Source organism: Microcebus murinus, chromosome 11 (assembly GCF_040939455.1).
Source record: "Microcebus murinus isolate Inina chromosome 11, M.murinus_Inina_mat1.0, whole genome shotgun sequence".
Lineage (NCBI taxonomy): Eukaryota > Metazoa > Chordata > Mammalia > Primates > Cheirogaleidae > Microcebus > Microcebus murinus.
The window spans coordinates 54126881-54149368 of NC_134114.1; the positions used below are offsets into that span (position 1 = coordinate 54126881).

At 34.1% G+C, this 22488-nt stretch overlaps 1 protein-coding gene across 6 annotated transcripts in view; it reads left to right on the plus strand.

Annotated features, from left to right (window-relative positions):
- The window catches only part of POLK (DNA polymerase kappa), a 71058-nt gene that overhangs the window by 28130 nt on the left and 20440 nt on the right, over positions 1-22488 (plus strand). For 5 of the 6 annotated variants that reach the window (XM_076008118.1, XM_012783827.2, XM_076008122.1 and 2 more), the window contains exons 2-6: positions 2502-2673; positions 8330-8449; positions 15784-15936; positions 17707-17838; positions 20418-20571. In XM_076008118.1, the coding sequence (XP_075864233.1) occupies positions 2539-2673; positions 8330-8449; positions 15784-15936; positions 17707-17838; positions 20418-20571 (694 nt within the window). In that variant the 5' untranslated portion in view covers positions 2502-2538. Of the gene's footprint in view, positions 1-2501; positions 2674-8329; positions 8450-10540; positions 10638-15783; positions 15937-17706; positions 17839-20417; positions 20572-22488 lie in introns of those variants that run through there. The other variant, XM_076008121.1, reaches the window with a different exon arrangement.

A 22488-nucleotide genomic window follows, 5' to 3' on the forward strand; every position in this document is an offset into this window, starting at 1 on the left:
TATGCCCAGCTAATTTGTATGTATGTGTGTGTGTGTGTGTGTGTGTGTGTGTGTGTGTATATATAATTTTTTTTTTCGTTTTAGTTGTCCAGCTAATTTCTTTCTATTTTTAGTAGAGACAGGGTCTCGCTCTTGCTCAGGCTGCTCTCGAACTCCTGAGCTAAAGTGATCCACCCACCTCGGCCTCTCGAGTGCTAGGATTACAGGCATGAGCCACCATACCCAGCCAAGAATACTCTTTTCTGGCTCCTACTCCCAGATCTTCTGATTTATTTGATATGGGATGATAAGACTTGGGCATCAAGGTTTTTAAAAGCTCTTCAGGTGAGCCTAATGTGTAGCAAAGTTTGAGAACTACTGTGATGCACACCTTTCCTAATGGAACTGCCACTAATAGTCACAATATTCAAAGTCCCTTCAAAAAAATTCTTTTCATCATTCTTTGCTGGTGCCAGAAATGAAGCAGCATTGTTAAGGAAAGGTCCTCAAGGCAAGTAGAGTAAATGAGCCCTCTCTAAATCATGCAGATAAGAAGTAACTATGATAATTTGTTGTAGATTCATGGCAGCTATTCACTTGGCCATTTATTTAAAGCAGGGGTCCTCAGACTATGGCCTGCGGGCCACATGCAGCCCACCGAGGTCATTTATCCGGGCCCACCGCGTATTTTTGCCACCGCTAGCTGTCCTGCTTAGCAGCCAACTTGTCCCAGGCCCACAGTGCACATGTGTGGAATGTGCGCTGCACTCTCCAACAGCCCACCAACAGTCTGAGGGACAGTGAATTGGCCCCTGTTTAAAAAGTTTGAGGAACCCTGATTTAAAGCATAAGTGAACCCCAAATTGAAGACAACGGTGTTGTTATGGAGGATGCTTTTAGAGTTGGAATAACAACACTTGGATTCAAATCCCAATTATTTCACTTACTAGTAGAGTTATGATGGACAATTCATTTAATCTTGCTGAAGTTTCAGGATTTTAATTCCTTTATGATAAAAACCAAGTCTGTTTTTCATGGTTGTTGTAAAGATTTTTAAAAGCTAATTTGGCTGGGCACGGTGGAGCACGCCTGTAATCCCAGCACTCTGGGAGGCTGAGGCGGGTGGATCATTTGAGCTCAGGAGTTTGAAACCAGCCTGAGCAAGAGCAAGAGCAAGACCCCCGTCTCTACTAAAAATAGAAAGAAATTAATTGGCCAACTAAAAACATATATAGGAAAAATTAGCCAGGCATGGTGGCACTTGCCTGTAGTCCCAGCTACTTGGGAGGCTAAGGCAGAAGGATTGCTTGAGCCCAGAAGTTTGAGGTTGCTGTGAGCTAGGCTGACACCATGGCACTCTAGCCAGGGCAACAAAGTAAGACTCTGTCTCAAGTAAATAAATAAATAAATAAAAGCTAATGTATGTGAAGGTAAAGTGTAAACTATATGACAATATTAAATAATTCTTATCTGAAAGAATTTTTCTTAACCTTAGAAGTAACATAACATTGTACAATGTAATAATATGCTAGATGTGAATAGATTATTGTTTTTTCTGTATTTTTTCACTGCCTTACAAATAGTATTCTACATACCATGGATAATAAATGCGATTGAACTTAAAGTGTCATAGAAGAAGTGTGATTTTGTATTTATTTTCTACACAGTGTATTAATCTGAGTTTTGTACTTAGACCAGGGTTTCAACACACATGTTGCCACTTGTTAGCAAATTTGTGTCAGAAGACCTGGGTTTCTTATCTTTTTATTTTGGGTATAATAATATCTTTCAGGGCTGTTACCAGGTTCATATGTAAAGCCCTAAGTATAGCAGCTGGCTGGAGCATGCAGGAAATGTTAATTGCTTTTATTCCTCCAAGAGGACAGTAATCTTGGAATAATACGGATGACCCTGGAACAACACGGGTTCAGGACACTGGCCCCCAGCACGGTAGAAAATCCATGTATAACTTTTGACTCCCAAAAACTTTACTAATAGCCTACCATTGACCGAAAGCCTCACTAATAACATAAACAGTCAAGTAATACATATTTTTTATGTTATGTATATTATATACTGTATTAGTACCATAAAGTAAATTAGAGAAAAGAAAATGTTATTAAAATCATAAGGAAGAGAAAATATATTTACTATTTATTAAGTGGAAGTAGAGCATCATAAAGATCTTTATCCTCCTGTTTTCACATTGAGTAGGTTGAGGAGGAGGAGGGGTTGGTGTTGCTGTCTCAGAGATGACAGAGGTAGAAGAAAACCCCTGTATAAAGGGACCCATGCAGTTCAAACCCATGTTTAATTTTTAAAATCTGAGTAATAATTTTTAAGTAGCTAAAAACTCTTAACTATCATTTTAAAATTTGTTTTGCTGATTTGTATATCATTGTAACATTTTTTAAAATAATTTTTATTGATGCGTAATAGATATACAGTTTCATTTTTACTTTTGTGTTCCCCCGACCCATGGATGCTTTTAAAAGCAGTGTTTATTTTGTATACTTTTTCAGATAATAAAAAAAGTCATTTTACCTTTAAGTTTACACCATGGATAGTACGAAGGAGAAGTATGACAATCACAAAGATGATCTTCTGCTTAGGATGGGACTTAATGATAATAAAGCAGGAATGGAAGGATTAGATAAAGAGAAAATTAACAAAATTATAATGGACGCCACAAAGGTATGTTTCTTGTTTCTTTTAATATCTATGATTTAGTAACTTTTAACTTTCTGTTTAAAAAAATCATTGTTTTAAATATCATTTTTATTTAAAATTTCAATATTTTAGTATGTTAATATAATATGAAGCTACAAAAGGGTGTGGAGTAATCTCTCTTCTATTCTTTTGCTCTTGCCATCTAGCTTTCTGCTTCACATGCATATAATATGCATGTAAAAGCAAAATAATGTACATATTCTTGTTTACTCTTTTTTTTTTTTTACCCTAATAGGACAATACAATAATTGTTTTGTTCTTTGGGATTTTTTATTTTTAAATTAATATAATTTGGAGGTCTTTCTGGGTAAGTAATTAAAGATCTTTATTCTTTTTATGCCTCTGTATGTATATATAATTTATTGAACCAGTCAAAATCTTTACTGATGGACATGTTTTTTGTTTTTACAAACAATACTACAATGAACTTTGTATTTAATAACTTTATATATATGCAAGTATAACTACTGGAGATAGTCCTAGAAGTGGAATTGCTCCACCAAATGTATATAGCATGAAAGAATATATCAGGGGTCCTCAAACTTTTTAAACAGGGGGCCAGTTCACTGCCCCTCAGACCGTTGGAGGGCTGGACTATAGTTTAAAAAAAACTATGAACAAATTCCTATGCATACTGCACATATCAAATTTTGAAGTAAAAAAATAAACGGGCAAAAACTCTTTCATATGGCCCTCGGGCCATAGTTTGAGGACGCCCAGAATATATGCATGATATTTATGTATGATATTTATGAATTGCCAGATTATCCTTCATAATAGTTATATCAATTTATACTTCTACCACTAATATATGAGAGTATGTATTACCATACTGAAATCATGCCAATACATTGTATTACTAATTTTTTGGATTTGTCAATCCAAGATAACATTGTGTAGCATTAATTTACATTCCTCTTACAAAAACGAGATTTTGCATTTTTTCATATTTTAAAAACCATTGCATTTTTTATGAAACTATTCCTACCCTATATGCACATTTACTCATTGTATAATTATTTATCTTTTGACTTTGTTTATGGTAGTCTTCTATGCAGAAATTTTTTATTTGCTTCTTTTTATTTACTTGAATTACTCAATTGCATATGGCTTCTCCAAGGTCATAAAAGAATTCCTTTTTTTTTTTGACTCAGAGTCTCACTCTATTGCCCTGGCTAGAGTGCTGTGGCATCAGCCTAGCTCACAGCAACCTCAAACTCCTGGGCTCAAGCAATCCTTCTTCCTCAGCCTCCCAAGTAGCTGGGACTACAGGCATGCACCACTATGCCTGGCTATTTTTTTTTTTTTTTGTATATAGTTTTAGTTGGCCAGTTAATTTCCTTCTATTTTTAGTGGAAACAGGGTCTCATCTTGCTCAAGCTGGTTTTGAACTCCTGATCTTGAGTGATCCTTCGGCCTTGGCCTCCCAGAGTGCTAAAAAGAATTCTTTAGTGGTTTTCTTCTATCACTTTTTTGGTTTCATTTATATATTGTGACATATATGTGTAGGAGGCTGTATAATTTAAGAGAATATCCTTTTTCTTAGGAAACACATGCTGATGTCCACAGCAACTTACTTTCAAATAGTTTAGCCAAATACCGTGTTTCCCCGAAAATAAAACAGGATCTTATATTTATTTTTCCTCAAGAAGACACTCTAGGGCTTATTTTCAGGGGATGTGTTCTTTTCCCCTCAAAGCCTCAGCTTGCAGCACGCACAGGATGGCTGGGACCTAGCAGGGGAAGCTAACCTTGTTGGTGGGGCTGCCCGCACCTTTCTGGTCACCTTTGGAATAGTAGCTGTCACGATGGGGCAGATGAGAAGGGTTGCTTGTCTTCTTTACCACTCTGAGACAAAATGCATGGGTTGTGCAGATATGCTGCATAGCCACGCCCATCACTAGGTCTTATTTTCAGGGTAGGTCTTATATTCTGCAAATGCTTAGAAATCCTGCTAGGGCTTATTTTATGGGTAAACACAGGAGGAGTGGGGAGAGAGAAAGAGAGAGAAAGTATGTAAAACATAAGATAGAATGTTAAAAGCAAGAATAAAAGTAAGATAATTAAGAGATGAAATAAGCAAATATGACATATGAATAGTGATGATTGGATACTTGTTTGAACAAATCAGCAATAAAATACATTTGGACCATTTAGGGGAATTTGAATATGAAGAGAATACTGTGTAATATTAAGGAATGATTGTTTATTTTGTTAGCTGTGACAATGCTAATATGATGAAGTAAGAAATCAGCCTTATTTTTAAAGATGCATACTGAAATACTCTGGAATAGCTAAATGTCATGATATTTGTAATTTACTTTAAAACATTTTATTTAAAAACTTAATGAAGCAAATATAGTAAAATCTTAACAGTTGTTAAGTCCTCGTGATAGTTTTATATGTGTGTTTATTGTATTAATCTCTATTTTTTCTATGTTTGAGACTATTTTGAAATTTTCATCATAAAAATATCAAAAAGGAAGAAGCAAAAGATCAAAACCTATGAACCTAGTTTGTAGGTTAAGAAATAAGTTATCCTGTAATAGATATTCTGATCTTCCCTCTCTATTTTCTGTGTCTGAGTGCCATTTATTATATAGTCCATCCTTTTGCTGCTGGTCTGTAGTGCTTTCCCTTCTGTTCCACTGAATTATTTGCCTATTCTTGTACCTATACAACATGTTCTTCATTATAATACTTTATAATAAGTCTTGACATCTGCTAGAACAATATCTTTTTTAGTACTTTGTTCGTTTTCCACAGTATCTTGAGTATTCTTGAACCTTTGTTCTTCTATATAAATTTTATATATTTATATCATAAAAATATATACACATATAATTTATATAAATCATATGATTAACATATAAAACAAATATAAGAATATATATTCCTCTAGTATATGGAATGAGTTTATTATAAATGATATCTTTTTTAAAATGATAATTTCTAATTGTTGCTATCCAATAGCAATGCAATTTAACTTTTAAAACTCTTACCAAAAAATTTCAAACACACAAAGCAAAGAGAATAATAAATCCCCATGTAATTATCATCCATCATCAATATCAGCATCAACAATTACTAACATTTTTACAACTACTGTTTCCTCTATTCTACCCCTCCCCTACTAATTTTTGGAGGAAAGGAGTAGAGTGTTTTAAAATAAATCTCAATAAATTGGGCACATTTTTAGAAATTCACAATTTTCTAAAACTGACTCAAGAAGATATTGAAAATCTAAATAGAACTATTACAAGGAGAGAAAATAAATTAGTAATTAAAAATCTTAACACCAAAAAAAAATAATAAAAAGACAAGGACAAGATAGTGTCTCTGGTGAATTTTATCAGACATTTGAAGAAATAATACCAATACTCCATGAGCTCTTTCAAAAAATAGAGAAGGGTACAACACTGCCCAACTCATTCTGTGAGGCCAAGTATCACCTGATACCAAAGCCAGACAACCACAAGGTTATGCATCATTATAAATGCAAAAGTCCTCAACAAAATATTAGAGAAATGAATCCAACAACATATAAAAAAGATTATGTGCCATAACCAAGTGAGGTTTATCTTAGTAAAACAAGGTTGGTTTAGGATCTAAAAATCAATTAATGTAATATACCATAGTAGTAGAATAAAGGACAAAACCCACATGTCATCTCAGTAAACCCAGAAAAAGCATATTTAACAAAAATCTAACCACCATTCATGTTAAAAACTCTTAACAAACTTGAAATAAAAGGGAACTTCCTCAGCCTAGTAAAGGGCATCTATAAAAAACCTATAGTGAACATGATACTTTACGCTGGAAGACTGAACACTTTTCCTGTAAAATTAGGAACAAGGCAAGATGTCCACTCTCATCTCTTCTGTTCAACATAGTCTTGACAGTTCTAGCCAGTGGAGCCAGGTAATAAAAATAAATAAAAGGCATCAAGATTAGAAAGGAAGAGCTTAAAACTGTCTCTGTTCATAGATATTATGATCCTTATATATAGAAAATCCTAAGGAATTTCAAAAGAAGTGCAAGACTTGTACTCTGAAAACTTTTTAAATTTGCTGAGAGAAATTAAAGATCTAAATAAATGAGAGACAATCTATGTTCAAGTATGAGAAGATTCAATATTGTTAAAATGGCATTTCTTTTCAAATTGATGTATAGAATCAACATAATCACCCATCAAAATTCCACTAGCTTTTTATTAATGCAAAAGTTAACAAGCAGATCTTGTCAACTTTTAGAAAAAAATATAAGAAAATCTTTGAGACCTTCAGTTAAGCAGAAATTTCTTAGATAGGATACCAAAAGCATAGTCAATAAACAAAAAAGATGATAAATTGAATCTCATCAAAATTAAAAATGTTTGACTTCAAAAGACACCATTAAAAATAAAAAGATAAGCAACATATTTGGGAAAAATATTTGCAGAACACATATCTAATAAAAGACTTAAATTCAGAATATACGAGGAATTCCTCACAACTCAATCATAAGACAACCAATCAAAAAGTGGGCAAAAGAGATGAATTAGACATGTCAATAAAGAAGATATACAAATGGTTGCTTAGGCATGGTGGCTCATGTCTAATCCTAGCACTTTGGGAGGCTGAGGTAGGAGGATTGATTGCTTGAGGCCAGGAGTTCAAGACCAGCCTGAACAAAATGGAGACCCGGTCTCTACAAAAATGAGGAAAAATTAGCTGGGTATGGTGACACATGCCTGTAGTCCCACTTACTTGGGAGGCTGGGACTGCACTGTACTCTAGCCTAGGCAACAGAGCAAGATCCTGTCTCAAAAAAAAAAAAAAAAGATATACAAATGGTCCATAGGCGTATGAAAATATGCTCAATAGGGAAATACAAATTAAAAACCACAATGAGATGCCATTCCCACTATCATTGCCTAGAATATCTATTATAAATAAGACAGCCAATAACAGATGTTAGCAAGGATGTGGAGAAATTGGAACTCTGATGGCATTGTAAAATGGTTCAGCCACTTTGGAAAACAGTCTGGTATTTCCTCAAAAAGTTAAGTATGGAGTAACCATATGACACAGAAATTCTACTCCCTAGTTCATACCCAAAAGGAATGACAATGTATGTCTCACAAAAACTTACATACAAATGTTTATGACAGCATTTTTCATAATAGCCAAAAAGTAGAAATAACCTGATTGTCTATCAGCCTGACAAATGGATAGATATATGTTCAGTGATGAAATGAGGGACAATTTTTTTAAAGTATTTTCTACATTTTCTTTAATGATTTAAGGAATAATTTTTGGTGAAAAAGATAACTGATAACCCAACCGACTAAGGCCTTCAAGATGTGCACTCATCTCAGAGAGTTTGTACCATGCTCAGTAGTGGCTTACAACAAACCTATGATTTAGATAACTGTTAATAAATTCATTTTACAGTTAAAGAAACTGAGACAGAGAGATGATTAAATAATTTTAGGGTCGCCCAGCTAGTAAGTAGTAGAGCCAAGTTTTAAATTCAGTCATTCTCATTCCAGAGTCTATACTGTTAACTACCAGGTCATACTACAATGATGCTTTCCTTTAGCCATTTTTATTATGCTTTGTTTTGTTTTCCTCCACAGGGGTCTAGATTTTATGAAAATGAGCTCAAGAAGGAAAAGCAAGTCAACCAACGAATTGAAAATATGATGCAACAAAAAGCCCAAATTACCAGCCAGCAGCTAAGGAAAGCACAAGCACAGGTATTAATTCAATTATTAAATAAAATGGAAGCTGGTAGAATAGTAATTGATAGTTAAAATGCATTATAGGTCAGGTGTGGTGGCTTATGGCTGTAATCCCAGCACTTTGGGTCAAAGCAGGAGGATCGCTTGAGGCCAGTTCAAGACCAGCCTGAGCAACATAGCAAGACCCTGTTTGTACAAAAAAACATAAAAATTAGCCAGCCACAGTGGTGCACATCTGTAGTCCCAGCTATCTGGGAGGCTGAGGCAGAAGAATTGCTTGAGCCCAGGACTTTGAGATTACAGTGAGCTTTGATCACGCCATTGTATTCTAGCCTGGGTACCCTGTCTCTTAAAAACATGTATTATCAAGTCTTAACTGCAAAGGTGAAATGTACATGTTCATTATATTGTAAAGTATACACATTCAGCAAATGTGCATACTTTGCTGAGTATTGCTGTACTCATTAAAGACTGTACTCATAAAAGACTATATACCTAGACATTGTCACCTCCATTATACAAAAGAGTAAATGAAGTCTTAATTAGATTAAGTAACTTGCCCACCTTCGTAGGACAGGTAGTCGACAGAGCTAAGATTTAACCAAAAGCCTGTGTTCTTTTTATTATGTACATACTTTGCAGCTAGAAAAGGCCACAGGATAAATGTGGCATGATTTCTGCAATGCTGATTTTGAAAAGAAAAAAGAATTGAGGGAGCATGTTAACTAATTAGTAGCTTGAAACGTAATTGTGTTATAGTAAAACAAAAGTCACACTATAGGTTAGAATGCCAAATGTACATGAATTTTTAAGACAACACACAAGACTTCTAAAAATTTGGAGGCTTCTGGCATTTCCTCCAAGATCTTCAGGGAGTAAAACAGTTTCCTCTGCTATTAAAATTTATTACAGTAGAAAAATTTGGGAAGAACCACGCTGCAGGGTACCATGTTGTAGATTGATGACTGAAAGCAGTCAAATTTCTGCTAGTAAAACTAAGGTCATGGCCAGACAAGTTTACTCTCTATCAAAATCTGATCCAATGTTAAAGCACTAGGCTGTAAGATAACAATAAAATTATAATATTGATCTAATATGCTATAAAAGTAAGTTTTGTTTTCTTTACCAAATTATAATGTCTTCTTTTTTTTTTTTTTCCTTGAGACAGAGTCTCACTTTGTTGCCCAGGCTAGAGTACTGTGGCATCAGCCTAGCTCACAGCAACCTCAAAGTCCTGGGCTCAAGCAATCCTTCTGCCTCAGCCTCCCGAGTAGAGGGGACTGAAGGCATGCATCACCATGCTTGGGTAATTTTTTCTATATATTTTTAGCTGTCCAAGTAATTTCTTTCTATTTTTAGTAAAGACAGGGTCTCGCTCTTGCTCAGCTGGTCTTGAACTTCTGAGCTTAAACAATCCAACCACCTTGGCCTACCAGAGTGCTAGGATTACAGGCATGAGCCGTAATGTGTCATTTTTTGATACATACCTTCCTTTCTAGAGCATAAGATGATTTCTTTTTAATTTCAAAATATTAGGGGGGTACAAATGTTTTTGTTACATGGGTAAATTGTGTGATGCTGAAGACATGGATTTTAGTGTGCCTCTCACCAGAATGGTGTTCATTGTATCCTATAAGTAAGTTTTTATCTCTCATCCCCCTACTCCTCTTCTTGGTTTCCAATGTCTTTATCACCTCTTTGTCCCCATCTATACCCATCATGTAGCTCCCACCTATTAGTGAGAACATGTGTTTGTTTTTCCATTCTTGAGATACTTCACTTAGGATAATGTTCTCCAGTTCCATCCAGGTTGCTGTAGACATTATGTCATTCCTTTCTATGGCTGAGTAGTATTCCATGGTATGTGTATATATATATATTTTTTTCTTTATTCACGCATCAATTGATGGGCACGTAGATTGTTTCCATATCTTTGCAATTATGAATTGTGCTATGATAAACATTCAACTGCAGGTGTCTTTTTTATAAAATTACTTCTTTTCCTTTAGGTATTTAACACTTGTGGGATTGCTGGATCAAGTGGTTTGGTCAATTTTTATTTATTTGAGGAACCTCCATACTGTTTTCCATAGAGCTTGTACTAATTTGCAGTCCCACCAACGCTGTATAAGTGTTTCTTTTCACTGCATCCACACCAGCATCTATTGTTTTTTAACTTTATAATAACAGCCATTCTGACAGGGTAAGGTAGTATTTCATTGTGGTTTTAATTTGCATTTTCCTAATGATTAGTGTGATGTTGAACGTTTTTTCATGTGTTTGTTGGCCATTTGTCTATCTTCTTTTGAAAAAACTCAGTTCATGTCTTTTGCCCACTTTTTGGTAGTATTGTTTGTTTTTTTCTTGCTTATTTGTTTGAGTTCATTATCGATTCTGGATTATAGATATTATAGATATTAGCCCTTTGTCACATGTATAGTTTGCAAATATTTTCTCCCATTCTGTAGGTATCTGTTTGCTCTGTTAATTATTTCCTTTGCTGTGTTGAAGCTTTTTAATTTAATTAAGTCGCATTTATTTTTACTGTAGTGTCATTTGCCTTTGGGATCTTAGTCATAAATTCTTTGCCTAGGCCAATGTCTAGAAGAATTTTTCCTGTTCTCTTCAGGAATTTTTACGGTTTCATGCCTTAGATTTAAGTCTATAATCCATCTTGAATTAATTTTTGTCTATGGAGAGAGATAAGGATCCAGTTTCATTCTTCTGCATGTGGCTATCCAATTTTCTGAACCATTTATTAAAACAGGTGGAAAACCATAACATGCTCATGAGTTGACAGAATCAACATTGTTAAAAATGATAGACTTTTATATATTAACCTTATATCTTATAACCTTGCTATCATCACTTATTAGTTCCAGCAACAGTATTTTTTTTAAAGCTTTTTTCTTGGCTTTGGTATTAAGCTTGGAAAATTATTCCTCATAACCAAGCCTATATATTCTTTTAGTATTTTTATAGATTTTGAAATACTCAGATCTTTAGTCAATTTGGAATTTGTTTTGATATATGGTATGAAATATTTTTTTCTTTAATGGTATTATATTTTCTCTACATGTTACTATTTTCCCTAAATGGTGATTCACTTGTCCCAATACCATTTATTGAGTCATGAATCCTTTCTCCACTGAATTGAAATGAGGCACTTTCAAATACTAAATTCTCATTGTACTTTATTTCTGGACTCCTTTCTAATTAATTTTCCTGTATCAGAACCATACAGTTTTGGTTATTGAACAATAGGAATATAGTTTAACATTCTCTCTAATAACACTTCTTTAAAACTTTTTTTTAATGCATTGTTGTTTCTTTCATATAAACTTAAGCATCATTTTATCAAGGTTTTAAAAAAATTCAGTCCTGTCCACTGTAACATTATTTTTAATTGACATTAATCCCTAGCAATTTACTTTCTGGATGTTTTTGTTTATTAATCTGTAGTCTATAAATATCTTTAATAGTTTTAAAGATATAGTACATGAGTGGTGCTTACAACTTTGCTTTTTATGCTATTTTTAAAGCTCATATCCTTAAAGTTGCAAATAATCTGAAAGAATAGAAAATACATTCCATTGGGTAGCAGAATTTAAGATTTTATTCTGGTTTTAGTTGACTATTTCATGGTCAAGGCATTTCAGATGCCACTCTCTGCCATCTTTTGCAACAGGAATGGCAGGAAATGTGTTTTATGCTGATTGTTAAATTGTTTCATTTGTTGAGTTTCCTCTGAAAGAACTGTACAAATGGGAGGGATTGAGGAAGTCGTAAGGAGTCAAGAAGGTCTAAGAGAGCAGAGATGTTTCATTATGGGAAATGTATTTCTATTTTGGAGTTGTAAAATTTCTAAGTACTAGATTTTTATTATGTATGATATGATAGTATGAACTATTGCTAGTCAAACTGAGATAAGTAACCTCTGTAAACATGAACTCCCAAGGTGTTTACCTTGGAATACTTACTCCAAGGTAAGTATTCTCTACCACATCCCACCCTCATTAGACTTTTTAAAGGCATAGTCATTTTTCACCCACCAAAATATCTTAGAATAACATGGGTTCATAAGTTGACTAGACAAATATCCATTTTATATTAAATGGCAACTACACAGCAAATCAGAGCATTTTGACCATTTTAACAATTGATTTTATTAACTCATATTTACTCAATAGTCTTTAGAGAAATATTAAGTCAAGAAAACAAAAAAAACATTATTTCTGAAAGTCTCCTCAATGTAATAGAAATGAGATTTTTACAAAAGAACATAAGACACAATATGGGTAGAAAATATACCATTAGAGTTTGGTTTGAGTGTATTTCAATGTTAAAGACTTAAAAAAATCTATTTTAGGTAAGTATCATAAAGTAATAGAAAACAGATTTTGGAGTAAACTGATTTTCAGGTCTAGCTGTAACATTTAGCTGTAACATATAGCTCTATGACTTAGGGTAAATTATTAAATCTCATTGAACATTGGTTTCTTTATCTATAAAATGGGAATAGTAATTATGATCTCAGAATTATTTTGACCAGTAAATGAATTAACATAGAAAATACTTAACATATTATATGATACATATAGTATATTCAATAAATGTCACTTCTACTTTTAAAATTATATGTAATATCATTAAGCCCTTACTGTATTCCTAGATAAGCACATTATATAGTATCTCTCTTAGTTCCTTCAACAACCTTTTGAGGTTGATCTAGTCTCACTTTATAAATAAGGAAAGTAAGGATGAGAGGGGTTAACTTGACCTCAGTCATATAATTAATGAGTGGCTGTGCTAGGACACCAAACTAAAGCCCTTATCTTTCACCATTGTGACACATACCAATTTTGAAGAATAGCAAAAGTAATAGCATACATATTAGAGACTCAGATCAGAACTTGAAAATCACTAGGAGGCAAAATGGAAGAAAGGAAAATATAAATGAGGATTTTAGTAGAAGAAACTTTAAAAATCAGTAGTGGTGTGTATCTGGTAGATGTAGAAAGAGAAGAGTTTAGACAAGGGTAACTAATGAGAGTTGGTAAAGGAAAGTAGAATATATGAGTCATACAATGAGGAGGCTTCCTTTTGGCAACTTACTACACCAGCTTTAAGCATAAGAAAGAATATATTGCTGAAGAGACTATCATAGCATTAATATATGAGTCTGAGGAGAATTTTTTCTCATTTGGTTTGCTTTTTATTTGTTATCTCTTTTTTTCTAGATGAGTCCAGGTCAAGATATTTCAGATGCAATTCTCTTTCTTATTCTCACTTGACTCTTATAACTTGTATATTTTCTGGATTACTATAGAGCATTTTTTAGTTTGCCTCTGTTTTTATTTGTTTCTATAATTTATTTATATCTAGTCATGATGCTATTCTCTGGTTCAAAATTGAAGTTCTAGAAGAAATAATTTAAACCAGGATGAAAAATTAGAGTAATATGGAAAAGTTCCATTTATTAGGTATGGTGTCTAACTGTATGAAGTTAGCCTTCTCCAAAATTTTTCTACTAACACTGCTTTCTCTTTTTAACCAACTTTAATATATTGCTATAAATTTCATTCCTTTTATCCTACTAGCCTTCCCTCCCCTGCTCTTGTGGGGAAAGAATTTAGAAGCAGATAAGATTTTTCTCCTGAAGACAATTTGGTGTCTAATACAATAAATACCATAGTAAGAGCAGGAAAACAAATAAGGAACATTAAGTTCTGTGGCACAGAGGACAGAGATACAACTGAGTTACAGAGAGATATTTGAGCTGATCCTTGAAGGCCTGTGACAGAGCTAGGGAAGGCATTCTAGACAGAGGAACAGCCTCTAGGCTGAGGAAGGCACAGAACACACCTGGTCATTTAGTGAGTTGCAACCCAAACAGGAGCAGGTCCTCTGGACAGTCTCACTGTGGCTACGGACAAATATGATTCAAGGTGATTGTTTCTAGAAGAGAAATTACAGTTTTAACCTACAATGGGGAACTAGTGTCCCAATAGTGCTAAGAAGGAAGGCCAATGGGAAAAAAATTCCATAAAGTAGAGGCAAGGTTGGAGCCCAACATGGAGAAAAAAAATCACATTATAACCCTATAACTCTCCACCTTTAAGAAAACTTGCTATAGGAATCTCCACATGATGTAAGTTGCTTTCATTCAGGAGATCACCCCACTTGCTTATTCGTGCCTGTTTTCCCCTCAGTTTTTGATTGCTTTGTTATTCAGCTATCCACTGATCCTTATAATAATAGATGGTGTTTATTGAACTTGTACCATGTACCAGGCACTGTTCCATGTCCTTTATGTTTTCCAGCTCATTTAGTAGCTTTCTTCTCTTATAATTTTACTTTAATAGTCATGGCAACTTCCTTATTTGTTGTATAAGTCAAAACTATCACACAGCCACCTTCAGGTGCAGGGTAAGCTGGGAAAGTAAGTATGTAGCTTTTTTAGCCTCTATAGTAAAGGCAAGCCATGAAAAAGGAATAAAGATGAGTATGTCTGCTACATAATCCCTTTTCTTACTTGCCTGCTTTGATTATTTCTACCCACTTCCATTTCTCTTTATTCTTCCTTATCAATCCAACTCTTTCTCTGAAGAGACAAAAATTATTTAAAGATTAAGATTTTTACTACTATTAGTAGTAACAGTACTACTATTGACATATATATTGAAGTTCATGAAGAATAAATTACAGCTTAGGTTTTCAATTTTTATTTGTACAGACTAACATTTATCAAATTGTAGCATTATAAAAGCAATCCTACAAAAGGAATGTTTACATTATGCTATAGTACCTTCAGTTGTATATTAGTATTCAGCATAAACATCATATACCCAGAGGTATTGTCTTTTGTTGTATATTTCCTTTGTTGTTATTTTAAGACATTAATATTACGAGCTAAATGGGAGATGTTTATTTTACTTAAATTGAACCTTTGAGTTACAATAAGTTCTCCAAATTAATAAAGCAGTAGAATCATCTGATATAAATAATTAGATTAGTTCATTTATTCAATAAATCTTTATTAAGTTTCTGTTATATGCCTGAGGGCATGGAGAGATCAAGGAGTTGATAGGGAATGCTATTTGAGAACAGGCTGTCTATGTTTGTGAAAATAAAAGCAATTACCACCCTTAATAAACAATAAAATATACATAGATAAACACCAATGAACTACCATAAAATATACACCCAAAGATGGGTGAGTGAGAAAATGGATGGATGGATCAATGGATAGACACAGGCATACCTACTAAATTAAGATTAATGTTGTGAATAACGGTGTTTCAGTATTATATTGTCTAAACGTATGTTTAACTTTTTTAAAAATTAAGGTTGACAGATTTGTAACGGAATTAGAACAGAGCCGGAATTTGAACAATACCATAATACACATTGACATGGATGCTTTCTATGCAGCTGTAGAAATGAGGGATAATCCAGAATTGAAGGACAAACCCATTGCTGTAGGATCAGTGAGTATGTTGGTAAGTAGGTAAAGATTAAAAACAAAAAGGAAATTTCATAACATATTTAAGTAAGCCTTACTGGTTCATGAAGAAGTAATTATTGAGGTTCTCCACTTTGCTGAATATTTCTCTGGGTTCCACATATATGCTCAGTTTCTTAATGCTTTCAATATACCTTAAACTACTAGTTTTTATTTTCATTTGACAAAAATAAACTCAGAGAGATACTTAATAACTTGCCTAAAGTTACAAACCCGGTAAACAATAGAGTGATAATGTATCTTTCCATTGCAAATTAAATTTTTTATAAGTAACTGTTCTATTGATGCGGAAAATGTCAGGCGCCAGGATGCGGTGGCTTGCCGCCTCCCTGCCTCTTGGCATTCCTGAGAGCCGGTGCTGTGTAGGGTCAGCAGGAGGCCGTCGCAGGTGCATACTACTGGGGCAGGTGCCTGGGCCTCCTGTGATAGAGCTGCTTGGGGGACCCCTTGTGCCACCGAGGACCCCGCCTGCTGGAATGCTGCTCGGCCCACGTGCTAGCTTCCGGACCTGCATGCTGATGTCTGCTGTCTGGGAGGGTGCTAGGTGCTTGGCTGCCTCCTGTCATCCAGCCGGATGTTAAAGCTTGTTGCTGATTGGATGTTAAAGCTTGATGCTGATTGGATGTTAAAGCTTGTAGTTGATTGGGCGCTTTTTGAGTCCTGCCAAGAGTATAAAAGCAGGAGGAGAACAAGGAAGGGGTTCAGAAGATCGAAAGACACTAAGAAAGCTGTAACACTAGGTGTGCTGATCCTGCTGGGGAGGAATAAAGGCTGTTCTCTGACTGTGTGCTGCTGGGTTCTTTCCCCCGTCAATAGCTGTAACACTAGCTGTACACTTGCCACAACACTATTAATAGCTAAAGAGTAAAAGAAGAAGAAGAAAAAGGAAATGTTCTAAAGCAGTTTTCAAACTATGGTCTGCAGGCCAAATCCAGAATGCATTTCTGTAAATAAATTTTATTGGAACAAAGTCATACTAATTAATTTATTACTATTTTTGCACTGAAAGAACAGAGTTTAGTAATTGTAACAGAGACCATGTGATCTACAAAGGCTTAAAGTGATTGCTATCTGGACTTCTACAGAAAAGATTTGCCAACCCCAGTTCTAGAGTAACATAGTTCATTGATATAGTACATTTAGAATGCAATTAAATTGTTTTCTCCATGACTTAGAAACTTCGCTTTTCTGATTACTATGTTGCCCTCCTTTTTGCCTTCCAGCCATAGAAGGTAAAAATGACCAAGATAGCCATATGTGGTCAAAAATGTGTTGGGAATTAAAAGTAGCAACTACAGTAGATAGATATTAGTATAAAAAAAAAAAACATACTAGAGAAACAAGGAGAGTTCCTCCCTGTTCCTGATTCTTTCCAATGCCTTAAATAGCTATAAGCCTAATTCCTACTGAGTTATTTTATCATATTATAAAACTATAATCAGTTTGTTCTTTGTCTCTGTTTCCATGAATTTGCAGGCAACTGACAACTCTGGTTCCAAACCTTTTTATTAGCACAGTCTTACTTATTATCTGGTATCACATTATAAATAGGGACAGCAGTGGGAGATGATCATGGTATCATAATACCATGATAACATAAAGTCAAAGCTTGGTTCAAGATAGTTGCCTATGAAAGAAATGTCCTCAGATTAAAAATGCACATTCTAATGTGTTTCTTATGAAAGCATGGATCAATATGTCCATTTAAGTTTGTATATTTTTTTCTATGTGGTCAATTCTCTTTCAGTCTACTTCAAATTACCATGCAAGGAGGTTTGGTGTTCGTGCAGCCATGCCAGGATTTATTGCTAAGCGACTCTGCCCACAACTTATTATAGTGCCACCAAACTTTGACAAATACCGAGCTGTGAGTAAAGAGGTAAGTTGAATACACCACTACTTAAAACCTTTCTCATGTTTCCTGTCGCCTACAGAGTGAAGTCCAAATGCCTTAACATATCAGGATTTGGTCTTAGCTTACCTCTTTAGTCTCCCCTCCTACTACTTCTTCAGCTTATATAATACCTTGAATACTGAGCTGCCCATAGTAACCAGAATGTATCATTCTATTTTCCAATTCTTGGCTTTCCATGTATTTTTTCTCTGCTTAGAAAACTCTTCGTATCTCCCTAAACTTTGAATATGACATAAAATTAACTGTAGCCATTTTTTATTAATGGGTAATATACATTGTTTTCTAAAACTACTTTATAATTTGCAGAATCTACTCATCATTAATGTCAGCCTCTTTTCTGAAAAAATGTATCAGTGTTGTTAACGACAAAATTCACTTATTTTGATTAGCTACTTTCTTTGCCCCACAATCCAGTGAAGATACTTATGAACATTTAATATCTAAGAGACTGATAATCAAAAAGAAAAGGGGGTAATCCATTGCTTTGGAAAGGATCTCTGAAGTAGATTTGATTACTTACTAACATTGCCAAACTGTCATATATGAAAAACTATCTATCATTTTCTCTATTTTTGACAACTGGCCTATCATGCAGTGCTGGAATTTAATTGTTTTTTTTTTTTAACATCTGCTAGAATGTGAAGGAATTTAATTTTTGAATTAAAATTTGAGTGTTACATCAAATACTTTCATGCTGCAATAGTAAAATGCAGTATGGTAAAGACTCTCTAAATGGAAACACTAACAATTATGGCCTAACGCTATTACCATTTAGTCATGCAAGTAGTCTTAAAATTCACTCATTTTATTTGCATTCTACCTCATTTCCCCTAGAAATGACATTCCAGCCCAAGTTTAAAAACAATTTTTTTTTATTCTTTCAAAAACAGTCTGAAAGCAAGTACTTTGTACCTACCTCTGAAAAGATAGTGGAGAAGGGGGAAGCACACTCACATTTGGCCACTGTTTATCTCTTTTACTTTATGTCTAATTAAAAACAGATAAAATGTTAACTATAAATATTATAGGCTTGTAATAAGTTTAAAAGTCCTACAAAGAGTTCGTAAGAATTTTTTTAAGTTGTACTTTAACTCAGTAAAACTTCTGACAGTATAACAATGAGAACGAAAACAATTACTTTTGTAATCTGTTTATTTACATAAATTAAAGAACAAATTTGACCAGGATCTAGCTAATTCATGCAGATAAAAAGCGAGTTTTTATGTGTAAATGAACTAGGGCACAAATTCATCACTGACTACAGATACATTATTATTTATGGCTTGGTTAGAAAGCTTAAGGAAAAACCATTTTTGTTTTATCTAAAATATTGGATAAACTTTATTCTTGTTCTTGGAACTCTAAGTGCTTGATTTTTACTGGAACATGTCTATTTTAATTCTTATAGCAGTATGCTATGTAAAGGAAGTTAATAAGTAGTCAACAATGTCTCTAGGGAGTACTTCTCATTCAGAATCTTAGTTGGCTGCCAGCTACAGACTTCCCAGAGTTTTATTTCACTAGAAAGATTCTATTTGAGCACATTATAAAAATGGTTTCTTCTATAAGAACAAAGCTAATTAAGGTACTCTGAGTAAAACTTGGCCAAGTTTTATATCACCATTTTCTAAAATTCCCCTTGACTCAGCTGTTCATAATTAAGCTAAAAAGCTTTCCTTTTATAAAACAAGAAAAAGTTTTTTTCCATGATACAGTACACAGCTTTTAAATGCTAGATGGAAGCATAACATAATTCAGCAAATATATTTTCTAACATACATATTATTTTGGCAACCATTCCCTCTAATTACAGCTAATACTTCAATGGTGAAAAGAAAACTTTATAGTTTCATGTAATAATACTATCTTATATAAAAGGCATTTCTGGATTGTAGCAACTGTAATTCTAATCTTTGTATATATTTCTTTCACCCCAACATGCAACTCCAGATTTTCCCCCATCATTTAATGTCATTGTGGAATTAGACTACAGATTTTTGTCATCTTTCTATTGTGGTTCTCAATAAGTAATAGAGCTTCATTTGCTTGTATGGATGCATGTATTGAGCAGAGTTTTATGTGAAAGTTACAATTAATTAAAATATAACTACTTTCTAAAGCAACATAGTACCTTTATGTAAAATTATTCCTTTTAAAATGAACAAAACCATCATAAAAGGTGAGAGAGAGCAGAATCCTATTGTTCCCACTTCAACTTTTGACCAGCTACCTAAAACCTTAACCATTTTTTTCTGTCCCTGTCAGAATGTCTGAGATTTATTTAAATTGCTTATGATAATATAACTAGATATAGGTGGCTAAACAGATTGCATCAAATGAAGCTATTTCATGGTCATCTGCCCTTATGATCTATTTTAATACAAAAGAGAATTTTGACAAATATGTCCTGGTAGTAAATTATTTATCTCTTAAATCCATAAGCTATTGATTCCAGGATCGTTACTATAGTTGCAAAGTAAGAATATTAATGTTTCTTATCAGCTATATATGACAGAAGGAAACCTTTTTTGTTCCTTTTGAAGGTTAAGGAAATACTTGCTGATTATGATCCCAATTTTATGGCCATGAGCCTTGATGAAGCCTACTTGAATATAACAAAGCATTTAGAGGAAAGACAAAATTGGCCTGAGGACAAAAGAAGGTATTTCGTCAAAACAAGAAACTCTGTAGAAAATGGTAAGCAATTTATTATGACTATCAAACTAAAAAACAAAAAAAAACCCCAACTCTTTGAATTAACTTATTAGCATGCATAAATGGTAGGATTAAATGTACCTTTATAAAAATGAAAAATCAGAAACTAAAATATACCAGTTGTTTTCTGAGTTAATTATACATAATATCATTTATAAACCAAATGAGATTATTAAATTTAGACTTTGAGTCTGTGGAGTCCTTGAACAAAGTAATTTTATAGCAGTTATTTTTCTAACAAAGTGTGTGGATTGCATTGAAGCTGGGGAAGTTATCTGTTTAAGGAGGCTTTTTTTTTTTTTTTTTTTTGCTAAAAAAACAATTAGGCTCAAACATATCAAAACATTGGGTGATTTTATTTTTCTTCATGTCCCAAATATTCTATAATCTAGTTATACAGCAATTATGACTATTTTTAACCTTGCCAAAATTAATGACTTCCTTCTCCCTTCTTTGCCTTAGACCTTATTATGATTCTTTTATTTACAATGAAACAGAAGTTTCAGGACTCTAAGGGTTTGTTTTAAACAATCCCTTTAGTACATATCCAAAGCAATTCCAAGAAACATGCAGATACTATACATACTGCTTCCAGCCCTTTGTCAAAGGTATGATTACTTCAAACATCTGAGCTATCCTGGATCCCTGAGCAAATTCACCTGGATAAAAAGGTGACAGAGGGGTTTGCTCACAACCCATAGCAACATTTCATATGCATGAGTCATTGACTGCTTCAGAGGGGATAGGCAGTCCTGGGAAAATCTATTTGTAAATTTCCCTGAAGCAAAAATGGCACAAAATTCTAATTATCTCACATTGTTTGGGGCTCACATCATTTGGAGCAAGTTTAATGTAGACATGAAATTACAACTGCTTTACCTTATTTAAAGCCCTAAGAGATAGGTCTTTCCTTTCCTTTTCTTTAATAGAAACATTAAACAGTAATCATAATTTCTGGACACAGGCTTAGAGCAAAAGGTTGCCATCTAGATGTGCTTTAATCCTAGTGTTGTATTTTCATCGCCCCAGTTATAGGAAGTGTAAAGATATTTCTGTCAGAATGCAAATAAGAAACTACTTTAGCTGTTAGTTACACAGCCAGGCTGCAGAGAGAAGCAGAATGTAGTTCAGATGAAAAGGTAACTGCACCATTCTGCAGCAGCTCTGATAATGTACCAGAAGGCAGCATTCTTTGCTTCCTACTGTAGTGTTCTGCTAGCACATTAACTCACCTGAGGGCAAGGTGGTAGAGGCATCAGGTACAAAACATGGCATAAGAAACTCTGCAGAAGGAGCTTATGAATGTGACAGGTACCTCATTTAGTCTGCAGTTTTTCTGCGCCTCTCTTTATCTTGACTTCTACCATCCAGATGGGGAGAAGGGCTCCAAGTAGAAATCATTTCAGCTGTTCCACACTTTTAATCCCCTCTGAATTGCTCTGTATTTAAAAACCAGAATATGGAAAATGAGAGGGACTGAAACACATAAATAACAGCTTATGTAAGTTTGAAAATAAGCCTTATTGTATATGTGGCCTGGGAATTCAGATCTGGAAAATATCTGACTTAATAAATAACACCTATCACTTAATTGATGTTGCATATATAGTTTAATTTTTTTTTTTTTTTTTTTTTTAGACAGGGTCTCACTCTGTTACTCAGGCTAGAGTGCAGTGGCATTATCATAGCTCACTGCAACCTCAAACTCCCAGGCTTATGGGATCCTCCTGTTTCAGCCTTCTGAATAGCTAGGACTACAGGCATGTACCACCATACTGAGCTAATTTTTGTAGATGTGGGGGGTCTTGCTATATTTCTCAAGCTGCTCTTGAACTTCTGACTTCAAGCATTCCTTCCACCTTGGCCTCAGGCATGAGCCTGTCCCATACTTTAAATTTT